Source organism: Vidua chalybeata, chromosome 36 (assembly GCF_026979565.1).
Source record: "Vidua chalybeata isolate OUT-0048 chromosome 36, bVidCha1 merged haplotype, whole genome shotgun sequence".
Taxonomy (NCBI): domain Eukaryota; kingdom Metazoa; phylum Chordata; class Aves; order Passeriformes; family Viduidae; genus Vidua; species Vidua chalybeata.
Genome location: NC_071565.1, coordinates 21,552 through 36,907, shown reverse-complemented (window position 1 = coordinate 36,907; position 15,356 = coordinate 21,552). Strand labels below are relative to the sequence as shown.

The window sequence follows — 15,356 nt, the reverse complement described above, 5'->3', positions numbered from 1 at the left end:
CAGAAAACGCCATTTTGGGGTCACAAAATGCCACTTTGGGGTCAGGAAATGCCATTTTGGGGTCACGTTGTGGTTTTGAGGTCATAAAAGGTGATTTTGGGCATCTGGAATTGTCACGTTGTGGTCCCTCAGCACCTCCGAGACCACCCAGCAGGTGACAGCTCTGTGTCCCCCAACTCTCGATGTGTGCCCTGATTTTGTCACCTCTTCTTGGTGTCCCCCAAATTTTGCCACCTCTTCCCGGTGTCTCCCAACTTTGTCACTTCTTCTTGGTATCCCCCAACTTTGTCACCTCCCTTTAGTGTTCCCAGATTTTGTCACCTCTCTTTAGTGTCCCCACATTTTGTCACCTCTCTTTAGTGTCCCCACATTTTGTCACCTCCCCTCAGTGTCCCCAAATTTTGTCACCTCTTCTTGATGTCCCCTGACTCTGTCACCTCCCTTTGGACACCCCCAAAACGGTCCCAAAATCCCCCAAACCCAACACCAACCCCCATCCCCGATGTGTCCCCAAGGTGCCACCACGGGGCCATTTTTGGGGCATTGCCAGCCCAAAACCAACCCCTCCCCCCCAAAATGTTGGGGTCCCCCGGTGTTTTTTTGGGGTCTCACCGAGTCCACGAGCAGCTTGGAGCAGAAGAAGCAGACGCAGCGCAGGATTTTCATGGTTTTGCCCAAAAAGCCCACGTGGAACACGGGCTTGGCCAGCTCGATGTGGCCAAAGTGGCCCGGACACTCCGTCATGTTCCCTGGGGACACCCCAAAATCGGATTGGGGGACACCCCAAAATTGGATGGGGGGGGTTGGGATAGAGGGAAACCCCCCCAGAATGGGGTTTTGGGGTGGGAGTGGAACAGCCCTAAAAAAACCCTAAAAAATGGGAGCACCCCAAAAAACGAAAACCCCCAAAAAAGAGGGACATCACCCCCAAAAAAGAAACCCCAAAATAAGAGAACCCCCCAAAAAACACTGAAGTCTCCCTTAAGAAATCCCATGGGTGGAACAAAAAGTAAAATTTGGGGAGGAAAAAATGAGGGGAGCTCCCCAAAAAGGGCAACCCCACAAAAAAGGACACCCCAAAACCAACAAAGCCCCCCCCACCCAAACCAGGAGAATTTTAGGGGGTTTTGGGTCCCCACCCTGTGAAGATTTGGGGGTTCAGGGCCTTTCATGTGAGAGATCTGGGGGTTCAAGACCCTCCTTGTGAGGTACTTTTGAGGCTCAGGGGGTCCCTGTGAAGATTTGGGACTTTGGGGGTCCCCCCGTGAGGATTTTTGGGGTTCAGGACCCCCAAACTCACCAGCACAGGTCTGGCAGCGCCCCGTCCTCTCAATGACGCCCTGCCGGGGGTCCATGAGCCCCCCCAGTTTGGGGCGTCCCCCCTCGGTGGTTTCGGGGTACTTGATGCCCCCCTCGGTCACCGACATCCGTTTCTGGGGGGCAAAAGGGAAACTGAGGCACCCGGGGAACCCCAAATTCATCCACGAGTCCCCTTAAAAACCCTAAATGGGTGGGGGGCACCCCAAGTGACCCCCTCGGGTGACAACAAACGCTTTTAATCACCCCAAAATCCCTCCTGGCTGTCTGAACAACTTCCAAGGACCCCCAAAACCCCTCCAGGGCTCCCTGAGCGACTCTCAGGGAGCCCCAAAACTCCTCTAAAAGCTCTTCCAGAACTCCCCTAAAAACCTCCAGGCACCCCAAGTGTCCTGCACACCAGCCTGAAGCTCTTCCAAGGCTCCCACAGACACCTCTGGAGACCCAAAGCCCTTCCAGGACACCCTAAAACCCCTCCAGGACACCCCAATGCTTTTCCTGAGGCCTCCAGGGCACCCCCAGGGACCCCAAAACTCTTCCCGAGGCTCCCTGAGCCACTCTTAGGGACGCCAAAACGCTGCCAGGGGATTCTGAGCCACTCTCGGACACCCCAATGCTCTCCCAGAGGCTCCCTGGGCACCCCAACACCTCCCCGAACCACGTTTGTGTCCCCGAGCCCCCTGAGGACCCCCCCAAATCCCCCTCCGAGCTCTCCCCTCTCCCCCTTTCAGCCCCCCGGGCCTGTGGGGGGCGCTGTGCCCTCACGGGGCCTCTCCGCCCCCCGCTCTCGCTGCCCCGGCGCCATTTCCCGCCGCCGCTCGCCCTCAGCCGCCGGCCCCGCTCCCGCCGCGGGCCCCGCGGTTCCGTCCGCGCCGCCCCGGCCCCGGTACCATCTCATCGGGGCTGAGGATCCCGAACTGGACTCGTTTGATGGTGCGCAGCGGGCAGGCGCTGTCGCCCGAGGGCGGCCCGCCGTGCATGGCGCCGGTGGGGCCGCGGCCTCGCGCCGCTCCGACTGTTCGGAACCGACCCCTTCACGGAGGGGTTGAGGGAGCGGGGAGTTTGAACCCCACCGGGGAACCGGGAACCGGCGCCTCACAGAGCCCGCGGTGCGGAGCTTCCCCTTCTCCGCTCCGGCCGCTCCGCGCTCAAGGCGCGACTGAGCGTTGTGAGGCACCGGCGCCGCCTTATATAGCCTCGGCCCCCGCGAGCCGCCGGAGGGGGCGTGACCGGAGCGTACCAAGCGCCTCACAGGCAAAAGGGGGAGGCGCGGGAAAGAAAGGGAGAGACGAGTCCCGTCACGGTCCGTGAGGCGAGCGAGGAGCGGGGAAGGGGCAGGGAGTCGCCGGCTGCTCCGTGAAGCCCTCATGGGACGCGCCGTCGTCGGACCGTAACCCCCAACCCCGCTTCCAGCACGGTGGGATCGGTTCATGAATAATTTATTTTAAAAGCGCCGCCCCCCTGAGGCGGAGAGCCGAGAGATCGCGGGGGCGGAGGGAGGCTGACGAAGTGACCTCAGAAGCTGGCGGAGATTGACGGAGATTTCCGAAGTACTAACGGAAGTGGGCGGAGATCGCCGAAGGGACTCCGGAGAATGACGGAAATGATCGAAGTTAACCGGCGGTGGCCGAACGCTGACGGAAAGAGACGGAACTGGCCGAAGTATTGGCGGAAGTTATCGAAAGATGCCGAAGCATGAGCGGAAAAGACCGGAAATATCCGAATATCTGACGAAAGATGTCGAAGCAAAGGCGGACGGTGCCGGAAATGGGCGAAGCACCGCTCCAGCCGCGGCCTGCGCAGCCCCGGCCTCGCCCGCCCGGCCCGGCCGCTCCCGGCGCTCCCGACCCGGCTGTGGCCGCTGGGAAAGGCCGAGGCTTTGGGGCCTGTTCCGGAGGGGTGGTGGGGAAGGGGCCGGGCGAGGGGCAGCGCTATTGGAGGAGTATTTTAGGAGCAGGAAGGGGAAATTTGAGGGGGCAGGAGGGGTTGGGGGAGCAGGGGGTTGTTGGCAGAGCAGGAGGGGTGTGGGGCTATAATCGGGGTAGGAAAGGGGCATTTATAGAGGCAGGAGCGTTTGGGCGCAATTGCAGACAAGGAGGGGGATCTAGAGGGACAGGAGGGGGGTTTGGGGTGTTTTGGGGCAGCAGTCGGGTTTGGGGGAACAACTGGAGCAGTAAAATAATATTTGAGGAGAGTTTTGGAAAGGCAGGCAGGACCACGGGGCCATAACTGGAGAAAAAAAAAGGAGAATTTTGGTGTTTGGAGGTCAGGGAGGGGTATCCAGCAGGAGCAGGAGGTTTTGGGAACAATTATGGCAAGAAAGGGGAATTTGGGGGCAGAGTGGCAGAGAGGGGGGATTGGGGGGAAGGAAAACGTTGTTTTGTGGGGAGCACGAGGGCTTGGGGGGGATTTAGGGGCAGAAAAGGAGAAATTTGGGGAGCAGGGGGGGATTTTGGGGTCAGGAGTGGGGGGAGTTTCCCCGTGTCACCGGGGGAGGGGTGATGTCACAGGGCGTCACCGGGCCATGGCGTGAGCACGGCACAGCCGGACACGCGAGGTGACAGGCGTCACGAGTGTGACGCAGTCTGAGGCACAGCCCAAAGGCACAGCCTGACCCGTGACACACAACGTGACACGACTGTGACACCGTGTGACACAGCGTGACAACCCCACACGGCACAGCCAGACACACAACGGGACAAACGTGACAGGTGACACGAGTGTGACACAGTCTGAGGTACAGCCCAAAGGTACAATCTGACACAGCCCCACGTGGCACAGCCGGACACACAACGTGACCCGTGACACGAGTGTGACACCGAGTGACACAACCCGAAATCGTGTGACAGCCCCACGTGGCACAATCGGGCACAAAACATGACAAACGTGACAGGTGACACGAGTGTGACACAGTCTGAGGTACAGCCCAAAGGTACAACCTGACACAGCCCCACGTGGCACAGCCGGACACACAACGTGACCCGTGACACGAGTGTGACACCGAGTGACAGCCCCACACGGCACAGCCGGACACGCAACACCCCCCACCACGGTGACAACGCCACATGAGGTGACACCGAGGGCACGGTGACACCTGAACCCCCCCACACACCCCGGGCAGGGTCCCTGCTACACCCGGCCGTGGCTGTTGTGGCCCTGGCGTCGTTGTCCCCTGGTTTTGTCACCGTTTTGTCCCCGTTTTTGGGCTGTGGCACCGTGGTTGTGTCCTCGGCTGTGCGTCGCCGTGTCCCCGCTTTTGTCCCCGTCTCTCTCTCGCTGTGTCCTTTCTTGTGTCACTGTAACCCCAAATTTGTCCCCGATTCTGCCTCCTCGTGTCCCCAGATGTGCGTCAGTGTCACCCGCGTCTCGCGGTGTCCCCGGCTGTGTCCCCTCCCGTGTCACCCGCGTCTCGCGGTGTCCCCGGCTGTGTCCCCTCCCGTGTCACCCGCGTCTCGCGGTGTCCCCGGCTGTGTCCCCTCCCGTGTCACCCGTGTCTCGTTGCGTGCTGCGCTCGTGTCCCCAGCTCTGTGTCACTTTGTCCCCCACTCGTGTCCCCCGTCCCCTCAGCCCCCGTGTCCCCTGCTTGTGTCCTGCTGACCCCCAACTCTGTCCCCCACTTTTTGTCACACCCCCGGCTGTGTCCCCTGTCCCCTCCGTGTCCCCCTGCCTGCCTGTGCCCCCCGCTCGTGTCCCCCAAATGTCCCCTTGTGTCCCCCACTTGTGTCCCCCTGTCCCCACAGCTGTGTCCCCCAAATGTCCCCCTGTGTCCCTGCTCGTGTCCCACTGCCCCCCCTTTTACCCCTGTTTGTGTCCCCCCCCCGCGTCCCCCCGACTGTGACCCCGATTGTCCTCCCCGTGTCCCCCCCCCCGGTGATGTCCCGCTGTCCCCCCACCACGTCCCCCTTGTCCCCCCCGTCCCCTCACCCCCCCCATCCCTCCCCCACCCCCTCTCCGGGTGTCCCCTCTGTGTCCCCCCCGCGTGTCACCCCCAGTGTCCCTTCACGTCCCCCCCCCGTGTCCCCCCCGCGTGTCCCCCCCATATCCCTCCCCATATCCCCCCCATTGTCCCCTCACGTCCCCCCCCATATCCCCCCCAGTGTCCCCTCATGTCCCCCCAGTGTCCCCCCCGTTTTCCCCCCCGTGTCCCCCCCAGTGTCCGCTCACGTCACCCCCAGTGTCCCCCAGTGTCCCCCCCATATCCCCCCCGTGTTCCCCCCGTCCCCCCCCATACCCTCACCTCCATATCCCCCCGGTGTCCCCCCCCATATCCCCCCAGTGTCCCCCCGTGTCCCCCCCCCCCAGTGTCCCCCCCCGTGTCCCCCCCGTGTCCCCGCGCCGTGGGGCGGGGGGTCCCTCCCTCCCTCCCACCCGGGGCCCAACGCGCCGCCTCCATCTTGTGCCGCCGCCGCCGCCGCCGTCGCGACATCACCGGCCCCGGGACAGGCCCCGGTAACGACCCCCCCCACACACCCCGGGACCCCCGCGGGGCGCCGGGACCCCCCCCCCCAACCCCCGAGCCCCCCCCCTCCGCCCCCGCCCCCGCGGGGTCCCCGCGCCCCCCCCCCGGCCCCGCTCCCGGCGCTGTCACCGCGCCGCGACCCCCACGGGATGGGGGGAGGGGGGGGGGGCAGGGCGGGGGGAACGCGACCCCCACCCCCCGCACTGCCCCGGGTCACGCCCACCCCTAAACACCCCCCCCCGCCCCCTCACCGCCCCCCCGGACCCCCCAAACGTCCCCCGGACCCTCCCCAAACACCCTGGCAGGACCCCAAAGTGTCCCCAGGGACCCCAAAGTGCTCCGGGACCCCCCCGCACCCCAAAACCTCCCTCCCCCCGCCCAGGACCCCGCTCTGTCCCCCCCAAATCACACCCGACACCCCCCAGCCCCCCCAAATGCTGCTGGGGGGGGGGGCTGGACCCCGGGGGGGTGACCGGGGTGACGCAGGGGGTGACAGGGGTGACACGGGGGGGAGGGGGGGGTGACAGGGTTGACGCGGGCGGGGGTTGGGGGGGGGGGGCGGCTGCGTGTTTGTGCCGGGGTGGGGGGGCCTGAGGGGGGTGCGGGGGCGCGTGTCGGGCGTCCCCGTGCGGCTGTGGGGGTGACGGGTCGGGGTGTGCGTGCGCAGGTGTGCCGGGGCCGCGCGCGGGGGTTGTTTGTGCCTGTCCGGCTGTCTGTCCGAGCGCGTCGTGTCCGTGGGGGGCTGTGCGTGTGCGGGTGTTCGTGCGTGTGCGGGTGTTTGTCTGTCCGTCCGAGCGCGTCGTGTCCGTGCGGGGCTGTGCGTGTGCGGGTGTTTGTGCGGGTGTTTGTCTGTCTGTCCGAGCGCGTTGTGTCCGTGCGGGGCTGTGCGTGTGCGGGTGTTCGTGCGGGTGTTTGTCTGTCTGTCCGAGCGTGCTGTGTCCGTGCGGGGCTGTGCGTGTGCGGGTGTTTGTGCGTGTGCGGGTGTTTGTCTGTCTGTCCGAGCGCGTTGTGTCCGTGCGGGGCTGTGCGTGTGCGGGTGTTTGTGCGCGTCCGGTTGCGTGTCTGTGTCAGGGCTGCGTGGGGGTTGTTTGTCCGTGTCCGGTTGTTTGTCCGTGTCCGGTTGTTTGTGTCAAGTCCCGTGTCCGGTTGTTTGTCCGTGTCCGGTTGTTTGTCCATGTCCGGTTGTTTGTCCGTGTCCGGTTGTTGGTCCGTGTCCGGTTGTGCGTCCGCGGGGGGGTCGTGTGAGGGCTGTTGGTGTGCGGTTGTGCACCTGCGCGTGCTCGTGCCTGTCGTGTGTCCGTGTGCGGTTGTGCCTCTGCCTGTCAAGCGCCCGTGTGCGGTTGTGCATCCGTGTGAGGGTTGTTGGTGTGTGGTTGTGCACCTGCGCGTGCTCGTGGCTGTTCGCGTCCGGTTGTGTGTCGTGTCCCTGTGCGGCTGTGCGCCCCTGTGAGGGTTGTTTGTCCGTGGGCGGTTGTGCCTCTGCCTGTCAAGTGTCACTGTGTGGTTGTGTCGTGCTGTTGTGCGGTTGTGCGCCCGTCTGAGGGTTGTACGAGGGGTTTTGTGTGGTTGTACACCCGTCTGAGGGTTGTATGAGGGTTTTTGTGCGGTTGTGCACCCCTGTGAGGGTTGTATGAGGGATTTTGTGCGGTTGTACGCCCGTCTGAGGGTTGTATGAGGGGTTTTTATGCGATTGTGCACCCCTGTGAGGGTTGTATGAGTGGTTTTGTGCAGTTGTACATCCATCCGAGGGTTGTATGAGGGGTTTTTGTGTGCCTGTCTGAGGGTTGTGTGCGTGTCCTTTGCGTGGCTGTGCCTGTGCGCTCACTGCCAGCTGTCCCCGTGCGGTTGTTGGTCCGCGTACGGCCGTGTCTCTGCCTGTCACGTGTCCCCGCGCGTTCGTCCATCCGCGCGGGGGTTGTTTTTCCATCTACAGCCGTTCCCTCTGCGGGTGAAACATCCGTGTGGGGGTTGCGTGGGTGAAGTTCGAGCGCGGCTGTACATCCGCGTTCGGTTGTGCGTCACATCCCCGCGCGGTCGCGCGCGCGCGACCGGCCGTGTCACGCGTCCCCGCGCGGTTGTGCGCCCGTGCTCGGCCGCGCGTCGCGCCCCGCGCGCCGTTGCGGTTGTGTGGGGGTTGTGGGGCTGCGTGTGTTGTGTCCGTGCGCGGTTGGTTGCGCCTGGCACGTGTCACGCGTGCTGCGCGTGTGCACCAGGTGCTGTGGCTGTTGTGTGGGTGTGTCACCTGTGTGTGTGCGCAGGTGTGTGCGTGTCACACCTGTGTGCGTGTGTGTGTCACACCTGTGCACAGGTGTGTGTCACACTTTGTGTGTGCGCAGGTGTGTGTGTGTGTCACGCCTGTGTGTGTCCAGGTGTGTGTGTGACACCCATGTGCAGGTGTGCGCGTGTGTCACACCTGTCTGTGTGTGTCACACCTGTGCAGAGGTGTGTGTGTCACACCTGTTTTTCTGTGTGTGTGTCACACCCGTGTGCAGGTGTGTGTGTGTCACACCTGTGGCGCAGGTGTGTGCGTGTCACACCTGTTTGTGTGCAGGTGTGCGCGTGTGTCACACCTGTCTGTGTGTGTCACACCTGTGCGTGTCGCACCTATGTGTGTGTCACACCTGTGTGCAGGTGTGTGTGCGTGTCTCACACCTGACCGTGCATGTCACACCTGTGTGTGTGCAGGTGTGTGTGTGTGTCACACCTGTCCGTGTCACACCTCTGTGTGTGCAGGTGTGTGTGTGTGTAACACCTGTTCGTGTCACACCTGTGTGTGCGCAGGTGTGTGTGTGTGTAACACCTGTTCATGTCACACCTGTCCATGTCACACCTGTGTGTGTGCAGGTGTGTGCGTGTGTCACACCTGTTCGTGTCACACCTGTCCGTGTCACACCTGTCCGTGTCACACCTGTGTGTGTGCAGGTGTGTGTGTGTGTAACACCTGTTCGTGTCACACCTGTCCGTGTCACACCTGTCCGTGTCACACCTGTCCGTGTCCCCCCCGTGTCCCCTCCCGCCCGTGACGCGCTGACACTTCCGCATTCCCCCCCCATTCTCCTCTTAACCACGCCCCTTTCTAACCACGCCCCCTCTCTGACCCCGCCCCCTCAGCCTCCGCCTGCTCCTTTGACACCGCCCGCGGCAGGACGGGGCCCCGTGACGTCACTCCCAGCCCAGCCAATGATCATCCAGGTGAGCCCATGACGTCAGCGGCGCGCGCGCTGCCATTGGCGCGGAGTGGGCGCGGCCGCGGGGAGGGGTGGGCGTGGCCTGGCGCTCCCTGCCCCCTGATTGGCCGCAGGTGAAAGGTGTGTCCGAAAGGGGGGGAGGGGGAGGGGTCTGGGGGGGGAGGGGGGGGTTGTTCCCATGGTAACGGTTGGGTGACACTCCCCCCCTCCCCCCCCCGGTGACGTCGCGGACGGGACGCCGCCGTCAGGCGGCTCCGGGGGTACCTGGGGGGCGGGGCGGGGGGCACGGGCAGGGGGGGGAGGGGTGGGTGTGCCCCCTCCCCCCCCCAACCCCCCCCCGGGTGACACTCGGGGTCCCCTCGCGGGTTTGGGGGGGGGGTTCCGTGGGGGGAGGGGGTGCACGGGTGTGTGTGTGGGGGGTCCCTCCGCCTTTTCCTCCCCCCCCCCCCCCCCAAAATTCCCCCCCGGGCGCTTCCGGTTGTAGCGTCAGGTTGTCCCCGCCCCCCTCCCACCTGCGTCACCTCCCCACCCCCCCCCAGGTGTCACCCCCTGCCCTCGGCTGTCGCTGTCCCCACCCCCGTGTCCCCCCCCCCCCGCTGTGTGCGACACACCCCCCACAACGTCACCTCGATGACGTCACAGCGCCCCGCCCCCTGCCCTGTGTTGTCAGCGGTGTCCCCTCCTGGTGACGTCATGCCGCCCTCAACCCCCCGCAGTGACGTCACACCCCTCCCCTCACAGCGACGACCAATCCCGACCCATGACGTCACCCTCACACGTGATGACATCATCTCCAGCCCCTCCAGATGACGTCACGCCCGTCCCTTTGCGGTGACGGTGACGTCACCCTGCAGAATCCCTCGCTGTCACTTTGTCACCCGCATCCGGGTGTTGTGACCCCTCCCGTGACCCCGGGTACCCACAAATCTGGGTGTTCCCCCCCAAATCTGTGTGTTTCACCCCAAATCCATGTGTTTCACCCCAAATCTGGGTGTTTTACACCCAAATCCGGGTGTTCCCTGAAATCTGGGTGTTGCGGCCCCTCCAGTGACCCCGGGAACCCCCAAATCCGCGTGTTTCACCCCAAATCTGGGTGTTTCCCCCCACATCCAGGTGTTACGTGTCAAATATCGGTGTTGTGACCTCTCCAATGACCCCGAGTACCCCCAAATCCGGTTGTTTCCCCCAAATCCAGATGTTTCCCCCAAATCCGGGTGTTTCCCCCCAAATCCCGGTGTTGTGACCCCTCTCTCGGTGTCCCCCCCTCCCCCAGGAGGCCCGGCCGGCTGTGACCCCCCCCCGAGGACCCCCGGAGCTGCAACACCCAGTCCATGAGGGCCCCGCGCACAGGTGGGGCACTGGGGGGCACTGGGGGGTACTGGGGGATACTGGGGGATACTGGGAGAGTACTGAGGGGCACTGGGGGGCACTGGGAGGGCACTGGGAGGGCCCTGGGGGGTACTGGGAGAGTACTGGTGGGCACTGGAGGGTACTGGGGGGCACTGGGGGGCACTGGGGGGTACTGGGAGGGCACTGGGGGATACTGGGGGATACTGGGAGGGCCCTGGGGGGCACTGGGGGGTACTGGGGGGGCACTGGGGGCACTGCTGGTGGTTCTGCCCCTGCTCCCCCCGCAGTTCCCGATGGTTCTGCCCCTTTTCCCCGCTCCCCCCCGCGGTTCCTCCCCGGTGGTTCGGTCCCGTCCGCCATTTTGAGCCGCCTCAGGCCGGGCGGGCCCTGACACAAAATGGCGGCGCCGGGCCGGGGACAGCGACCGTGGGAAAGGGGACGGGGGACAGCGAGCCCCGGAGTGACCCCAAAACCCCACAGGGACCCCGGGGACAGGTGACAGAGTGACCCCAAAACCCCAGAGTGACCCCGGGGACAGGGGACAGAGTGACCCCAAAACCCCACAGGGACCCCGGGGACAGGGGACAGAGTGACCCCAAAACCCCACAGGGACCCCGGGGACAGGGGACAGAGTGAGCCCAAAACCCCACAGGGACCCCGGAGACAGGGGACAGAGTGACCCCAAAACCCCAGAGTGACCCCGGGACAGGGGACAGAGTGACCCCAAAACCCCACAGAGACCCCGGGGACAGGGGACACCAAACCCTGGTGTGACCCCAAAACCCATGAGTGACCCCAAATAGTGAACCAGGTGTCTGGGTGACCCCAAATAAGGGATGCAGCCATGCAGGTGACGCCAAATAAAAAATTCAGCCACACACGTGACCCCAAAAAGGGCACCCTGGTGTCTGGGTGACTCCAAGTAAAGGACCCGAGTGTCTGGATGACCCCAAATAAAGGATTTAGCCATGCAATCCCAAATATGGGACCCAGGTGTCTGGGTGACCCCAAATCATAGCCCCACCCACCCAGGTGACCCCAAATCATGAACCAGGTGCCTGGGTGACCCCAGATAAGAACCCAGGCGACCCCAAACTGTGGCTCTGCCCACCCAGGTGACCCCAAATTGTGATCTAGGTGTCTGGGGGACCCCAAATAAAAACCCAGGTGACCCCAAACGGTGTCCCCGCCCACCCAGGTGACCCCATGCCCCCGTTTTTCCCCGCGCAGGTGGCCGGCGCGGGGATGGCTCCGGTCGTGGAGGTGTCGGACGCCGGGCACTGCCGGGCGCTGCTGCTGGAGCTGAACGAGCAGCGCCTGCGGGGCCAGTTCTGCGACGTCACCATCATCGCCGAGGACACCAAATTCCGCGCCCATAAAAACGTCCTGGCCGCCTCCAGCCCCTTCTTCAAGCGGGCGCTGGCCCAGGAGCCCACCTGCCCCTCGCCCGCCCAGGTGCTGGAGCTGCCGGGCGTCCAGGCCGGCGTCTTCTCCGACGTCCTCAACTTCATCTACAACTCGCGCCTGGCCGTGCCGTCGCCGGCGGCCGCGCGGGCGCTGGGGGCCGTGGGCCGGCGCCTCGGCATCCCCTCGCTGCAGGGCCTGGAGGCCGGGCCGCCTCCCCCGCCGGCGCCGCGGGACATGAACGGCGCCTGGACCCCCCCTCCGCCCGCCGCGGACCTCGCCCGCGCGGCGCGGCCCGGCGAGGCGGGCGAGGACGCGGCGCCGGCGGCGGAGGCGGAGGCGTCGCCGGCGTCGCTGCGGTGCGGGCTGTGCGGGCGCGGCTTCGGCTCGGCGGCGGCGCTGGGCTTCCACGCCAAGCTGCACCGCGGGCGCCGCGGGCTGTGCTGCCGGCACTGCGGCAAGAGCTTCATCCACGTCAAGCGCCTGCAGACGCACGAGGTCGGCTGTCGCGACGGCGACGGCGACGCCGCCAACGCCGCCGGGACCGACGTCGCCGTCACCGGCGCCGCCGCCGCCGCCGCCACCGCTGCGACGACTACCAGCGCCGCGGCGCCGCCGAGAGCGGCCAAGAAGGCGCTGCTGCTGCGGCACCGCGCGCTGGAGCCCGGCGCGGAGCAGGAGCCGCTGGTCAAGGTGGTGGACGGGCAGGTGCTGTACCTGTGCGGCGTGTGCCAGCGCTCCTACATGACGCTGTCCAGCCTGAAGCGCCACGCCAACGTCCACTCGTGGCGCCGCAAGTACCCGTGCCGCTACTGCGACAAGGTGTTCGCGCTGGCCGAGTACCGCACCAAGCACGAGGTGTGGCACACGGGCGAGCGCCGCTACCAGTGCATCTTCTGCTGGGACACCTTCGTCACCTACTACAACCTCAAGACGCACCAAAAAGCCTTCCACGGCATCAGCCCGGGGCTCATCGCCTCCGAGAAGACGCCCAACGGCGGCTACCGGCCCAAGCTCAACGCGCTCAAGCTCTACCGCCTGCTGCCCATGCGGGCCAACAAGCGCCCCTACAAGACCTACAGCCAGGGCGCCGTGCCCGACGGGGCCGCGCCGGCTCCGGCGGCTGCGCCGGGGGACGCCGGGGCCACCGCCTACCCGCCGGCGGCGCCGCCGCGGCCGGAGCCCGCCTCGGTCATCGCCTACGGCCGCGCGGCGCCGTCGGTCATCGTGCGCGGCGGCGGCGGCAGCGGCGCGGCCTCGGTCATCGCCTACAACGGCCGGGCGGGCGAGGAGCCGCCGGGAGCGCCTGAGGCGCCGGCGGCCGCGCCGGTGACGCCGGCGGTGCCCATCAAGAAGCAGGTGCTGCGCGATTACATCGAGGCGCAGCGCGCGGCCGCCGAGGGCGCGGCCACCGAGGGCGCGGCCGCGGCCGCCGCGCCCCAGAACCCCGCCGGGGGTGGCCGCACCATGACCTACGTGGCCAAGCCGGCGTACGCGGGCTCGGCGGCGGCGGGCGAGGGGCTGTGCCAGATCACCGTGCGCATCGGCGAGGAGGCCATCGTCAAGCGCCGCATCTCCGGCACCGACCTGCGCGGCGACGGCGCCGAGGAGCGCCGCGGCGACGGCGACGACGACAGCGACGCCGAGGACCGGCTCTGGCGGCCCTACTACTCCTACAAGCCCAAGAGGAAGGCGGGCGGCAACGCCGCCGGCGCCGGGGCGGCCCCCGGGGCCGCCAAGAAGCCGCGGTGGCGGCGCAAGCTGCGCTCGCTGCGCCGGGCGCCGGGGGACGACGGCGGCGACGACGGCGACGGGCGGCAGCGCGGGGACGCCGCGCGGCGCCGGGAGCGGCAGCACCCGTGCCGGGTGTGCGGGAAGAGCTTCCCGGCGCTGCGGAAGCTGCGGAAGCACCAGCGGGGACACGAGGCCGGCGCCGCGGCGCCGCCGGCGGGGACATCGGGGACGTCGTCGGGCCGCGTGGGGCGGCGGCCGTCGCTGCGCTTCACCTGCCCCACCTGCGCCAAGGTGTGCAAGACGGCGGCCGCGCTCAGCCGCCACGCCCAGCGGCACCGGCGGCGCTCGCCGGGGTCGCCGCCGGGGTCACCGCCGGGGTCACTGCAGGGGTCACCGCCGGGGTCACCTCCGGGGTCACCGCCGGGGTCACCGGGGTCACCACCGGGGTCAGCACCGGCGTCACCGCCGGGGTCACCGGCGCCTCCCACGGTCATCGCCTACACCCCGCCGGCCGCGGATAAAGGGGGGGTCCCGCCGTCCCCCGGCGTCGCCGGCGCGGTGCCACCGCCCCCGGGTGACGCCGGCGGGGCCGAGGTCGCGGGTCCCGCCGGGGGTGACAGCGGCGGTGACGACGGCGGGGGCTTCCCGGTGCAGGAGCAGCCGCTGGCGCTGCTCTGCCGGGCCGCGGGCGGGGACCCCGAGCTCGGGGACGACGCCGGGGGGGGCGGGGGGGGGACACCCCGGGGGGGTCCCCGCGCCCCCCCGGCCCCTCCCCCCCCCGCGTTCCCGTTGCCCTTCGGGCCCCGCCTGGTGGCCGCCTACCCCTTCCCCTTCCCCCTCCCCCTGGCCCTCGTCCTCCCCGAGCCCGAGCGCGGCTTCCTGGGGGCTGGGGGGGGGGCGGGGGGGGCGCCCCTCCCCCCCAGCACGGCCCCCCCCACTTTTGGGTTCCCCGGTGGGGGAGGGGAGCGGCCCCGGCAAGCGGGGGGGGGCACCTGAGGGGTGGGGGAGGGGAGGGGGAGGGCGTTGCCCCATGGAAGGGGGAGGGGCTCTGTAGGAGTTTTGGGGGCGCCCCGGAGGTGAGGGGGGGGTCCCTGCTCCCTACTGGGGGGGGACTGGAGGGGGTGGGGGTCCCACAGTGGTTGGGGGACCCCATTGAAAAGAGGTGGGGCCCATAATGGGGGGGTCTCCCTTGGGCCCCATAGAAGTTGAGGGACCCCATAAAATTTGGGGGGGCCCCCATGAAATTTGAGGTCCCCATAAGAGATTGGAGATGCCCGTAAATTTTGGGGGGGGGGTCCAACAGAGGTTCATGGACCCCATGGAAGTTTTGGGGGGATGGGGGTCCCAGAGATGTTGGGGGTCCCCAGAATCTCGTGGGGGGTTCCCATAGGAAGATGGGGACCCCCGTGGAATTTGGGAGGGGCCACAGGGACCAGTATGAGACTGGGGGGGGCACTGGGGATACTGGGCGGTGGGAGGGGCTTCCAGTCACCCCAAATTGGGGGGGAGAGGAGGGGTCTGCCCCCCCCCCCGAGCACAGGGACCCCCCCAAACAGCGAAGACCCCCCCCAAATACAGGGCAACCCCCAAAGCAGCCCCTCCCCCACTCCAGAGACCCCTCCCCCAATATACGAGGCCCGCCCCTCCCCCCCCCGCAGCGTTTTGCACCCCCAAAGGGGCCCCTCCCCCTCCCCCCATCGGAGTCGGGGCCCCCCCACTATCCCGGGGCCCCCCAAAATCCCAAACCCCGACCCCTCCCCCCCCCTTCGGCACCTTATCGGCATCGCAGCGACATTCCAGCACTTAGACCCGGGGGGGGGGGCGAGCGTGCAAGGGGGGCGAATGTGCGACGGGGAGGGGCCGGGGGCAGCGGTGAGCGTGCAAGAGAGGGGCCTGGTGCAATT

The 15,356-nt window shown here is 66.9% G+C and overlaps 2 protein-coding genes across 6 annotated transcripts in view; one reads left to right on the top strand and one right to left on the bottom strand.

Annotated features, from left to right (window-relative positions):
* Positions 1-5,069, bottom strand: part of POLR2A (RNA polymerase II subunit A) — a 29,926-nt gene extending 24,857 nt beyond the window's left edge. The window contains exons 1-3 of the mRNA XM_053968575.1: positions 2,208-5,069; positions 1,301-1,433; positions 613-749 (exon numbers count right to left, since the gene is read on the bottom strand). Of these exons, the coding sequence (XP_053824550.1) occupies positions 613-749; positions 1,301-1,433; positions 2,208-2,297 (360 nt within the window). The 5' untranslated portion in view covers positions 2,298-5,069. The remainder of the gene's footprint in view (positions 1-612; positions 750-1,300; positions 1,434-2,207) is intronic.
* Positions 5,070-5,667: 598 nt separating this feature from the next.
* ZBTB4 (zinc finger and BTB domain containing 4) lies at positions 5,668-14,574 on the top strand. Of its 5 annotated transcripts, none has more exons than XM_053968597.1 (4): positions 5,668-5,766; positions 8,888-8,968; positions 10,238-10,314; positions 11,545-14,574. In XM_053968597.1, exon 4 carries the CDS (start codon positions 11,560-11,562, stop codon positions 14,446-14,448), a length of 2,889 nt encoding a protein of 962 aa, XP_053824572.1. In that variant the 5' UTR covers positions 5,668-5,766; positions 8,888-8,968; positions 10,238-10,314; positions 11,545-11,559; the 3' UTR covers positions 14,449-14,574. The 5 variants fall into 5 exon arrangements, with proteins under 5 accessions (XP_053824572.1, XP_053824574.1, XP_053824576.1 ...); XM_053968599.1 differs by lacking the exon at positions 5,668-5,766 and adding an exon at positions 7,725-7,789; XM_053968601.1 differs by lacking the exons at positions 5,668-5,766; positions 8,888-8,968 and adding an exon at positions 9,031-9,084.
* Positions 14,575-15,356: the final 782 nt, after the last annotated feature.

What these genes read in the sequence shown, in the direction of transcription:
- ZBTB4 (XM_053968597.1), top strand. Translation starts at nt 11,560, where the DNA reads ATGGCTCCGGTCGTGGAGGTGTCGGACGCCGGGCACTGCCGGGCGCTG.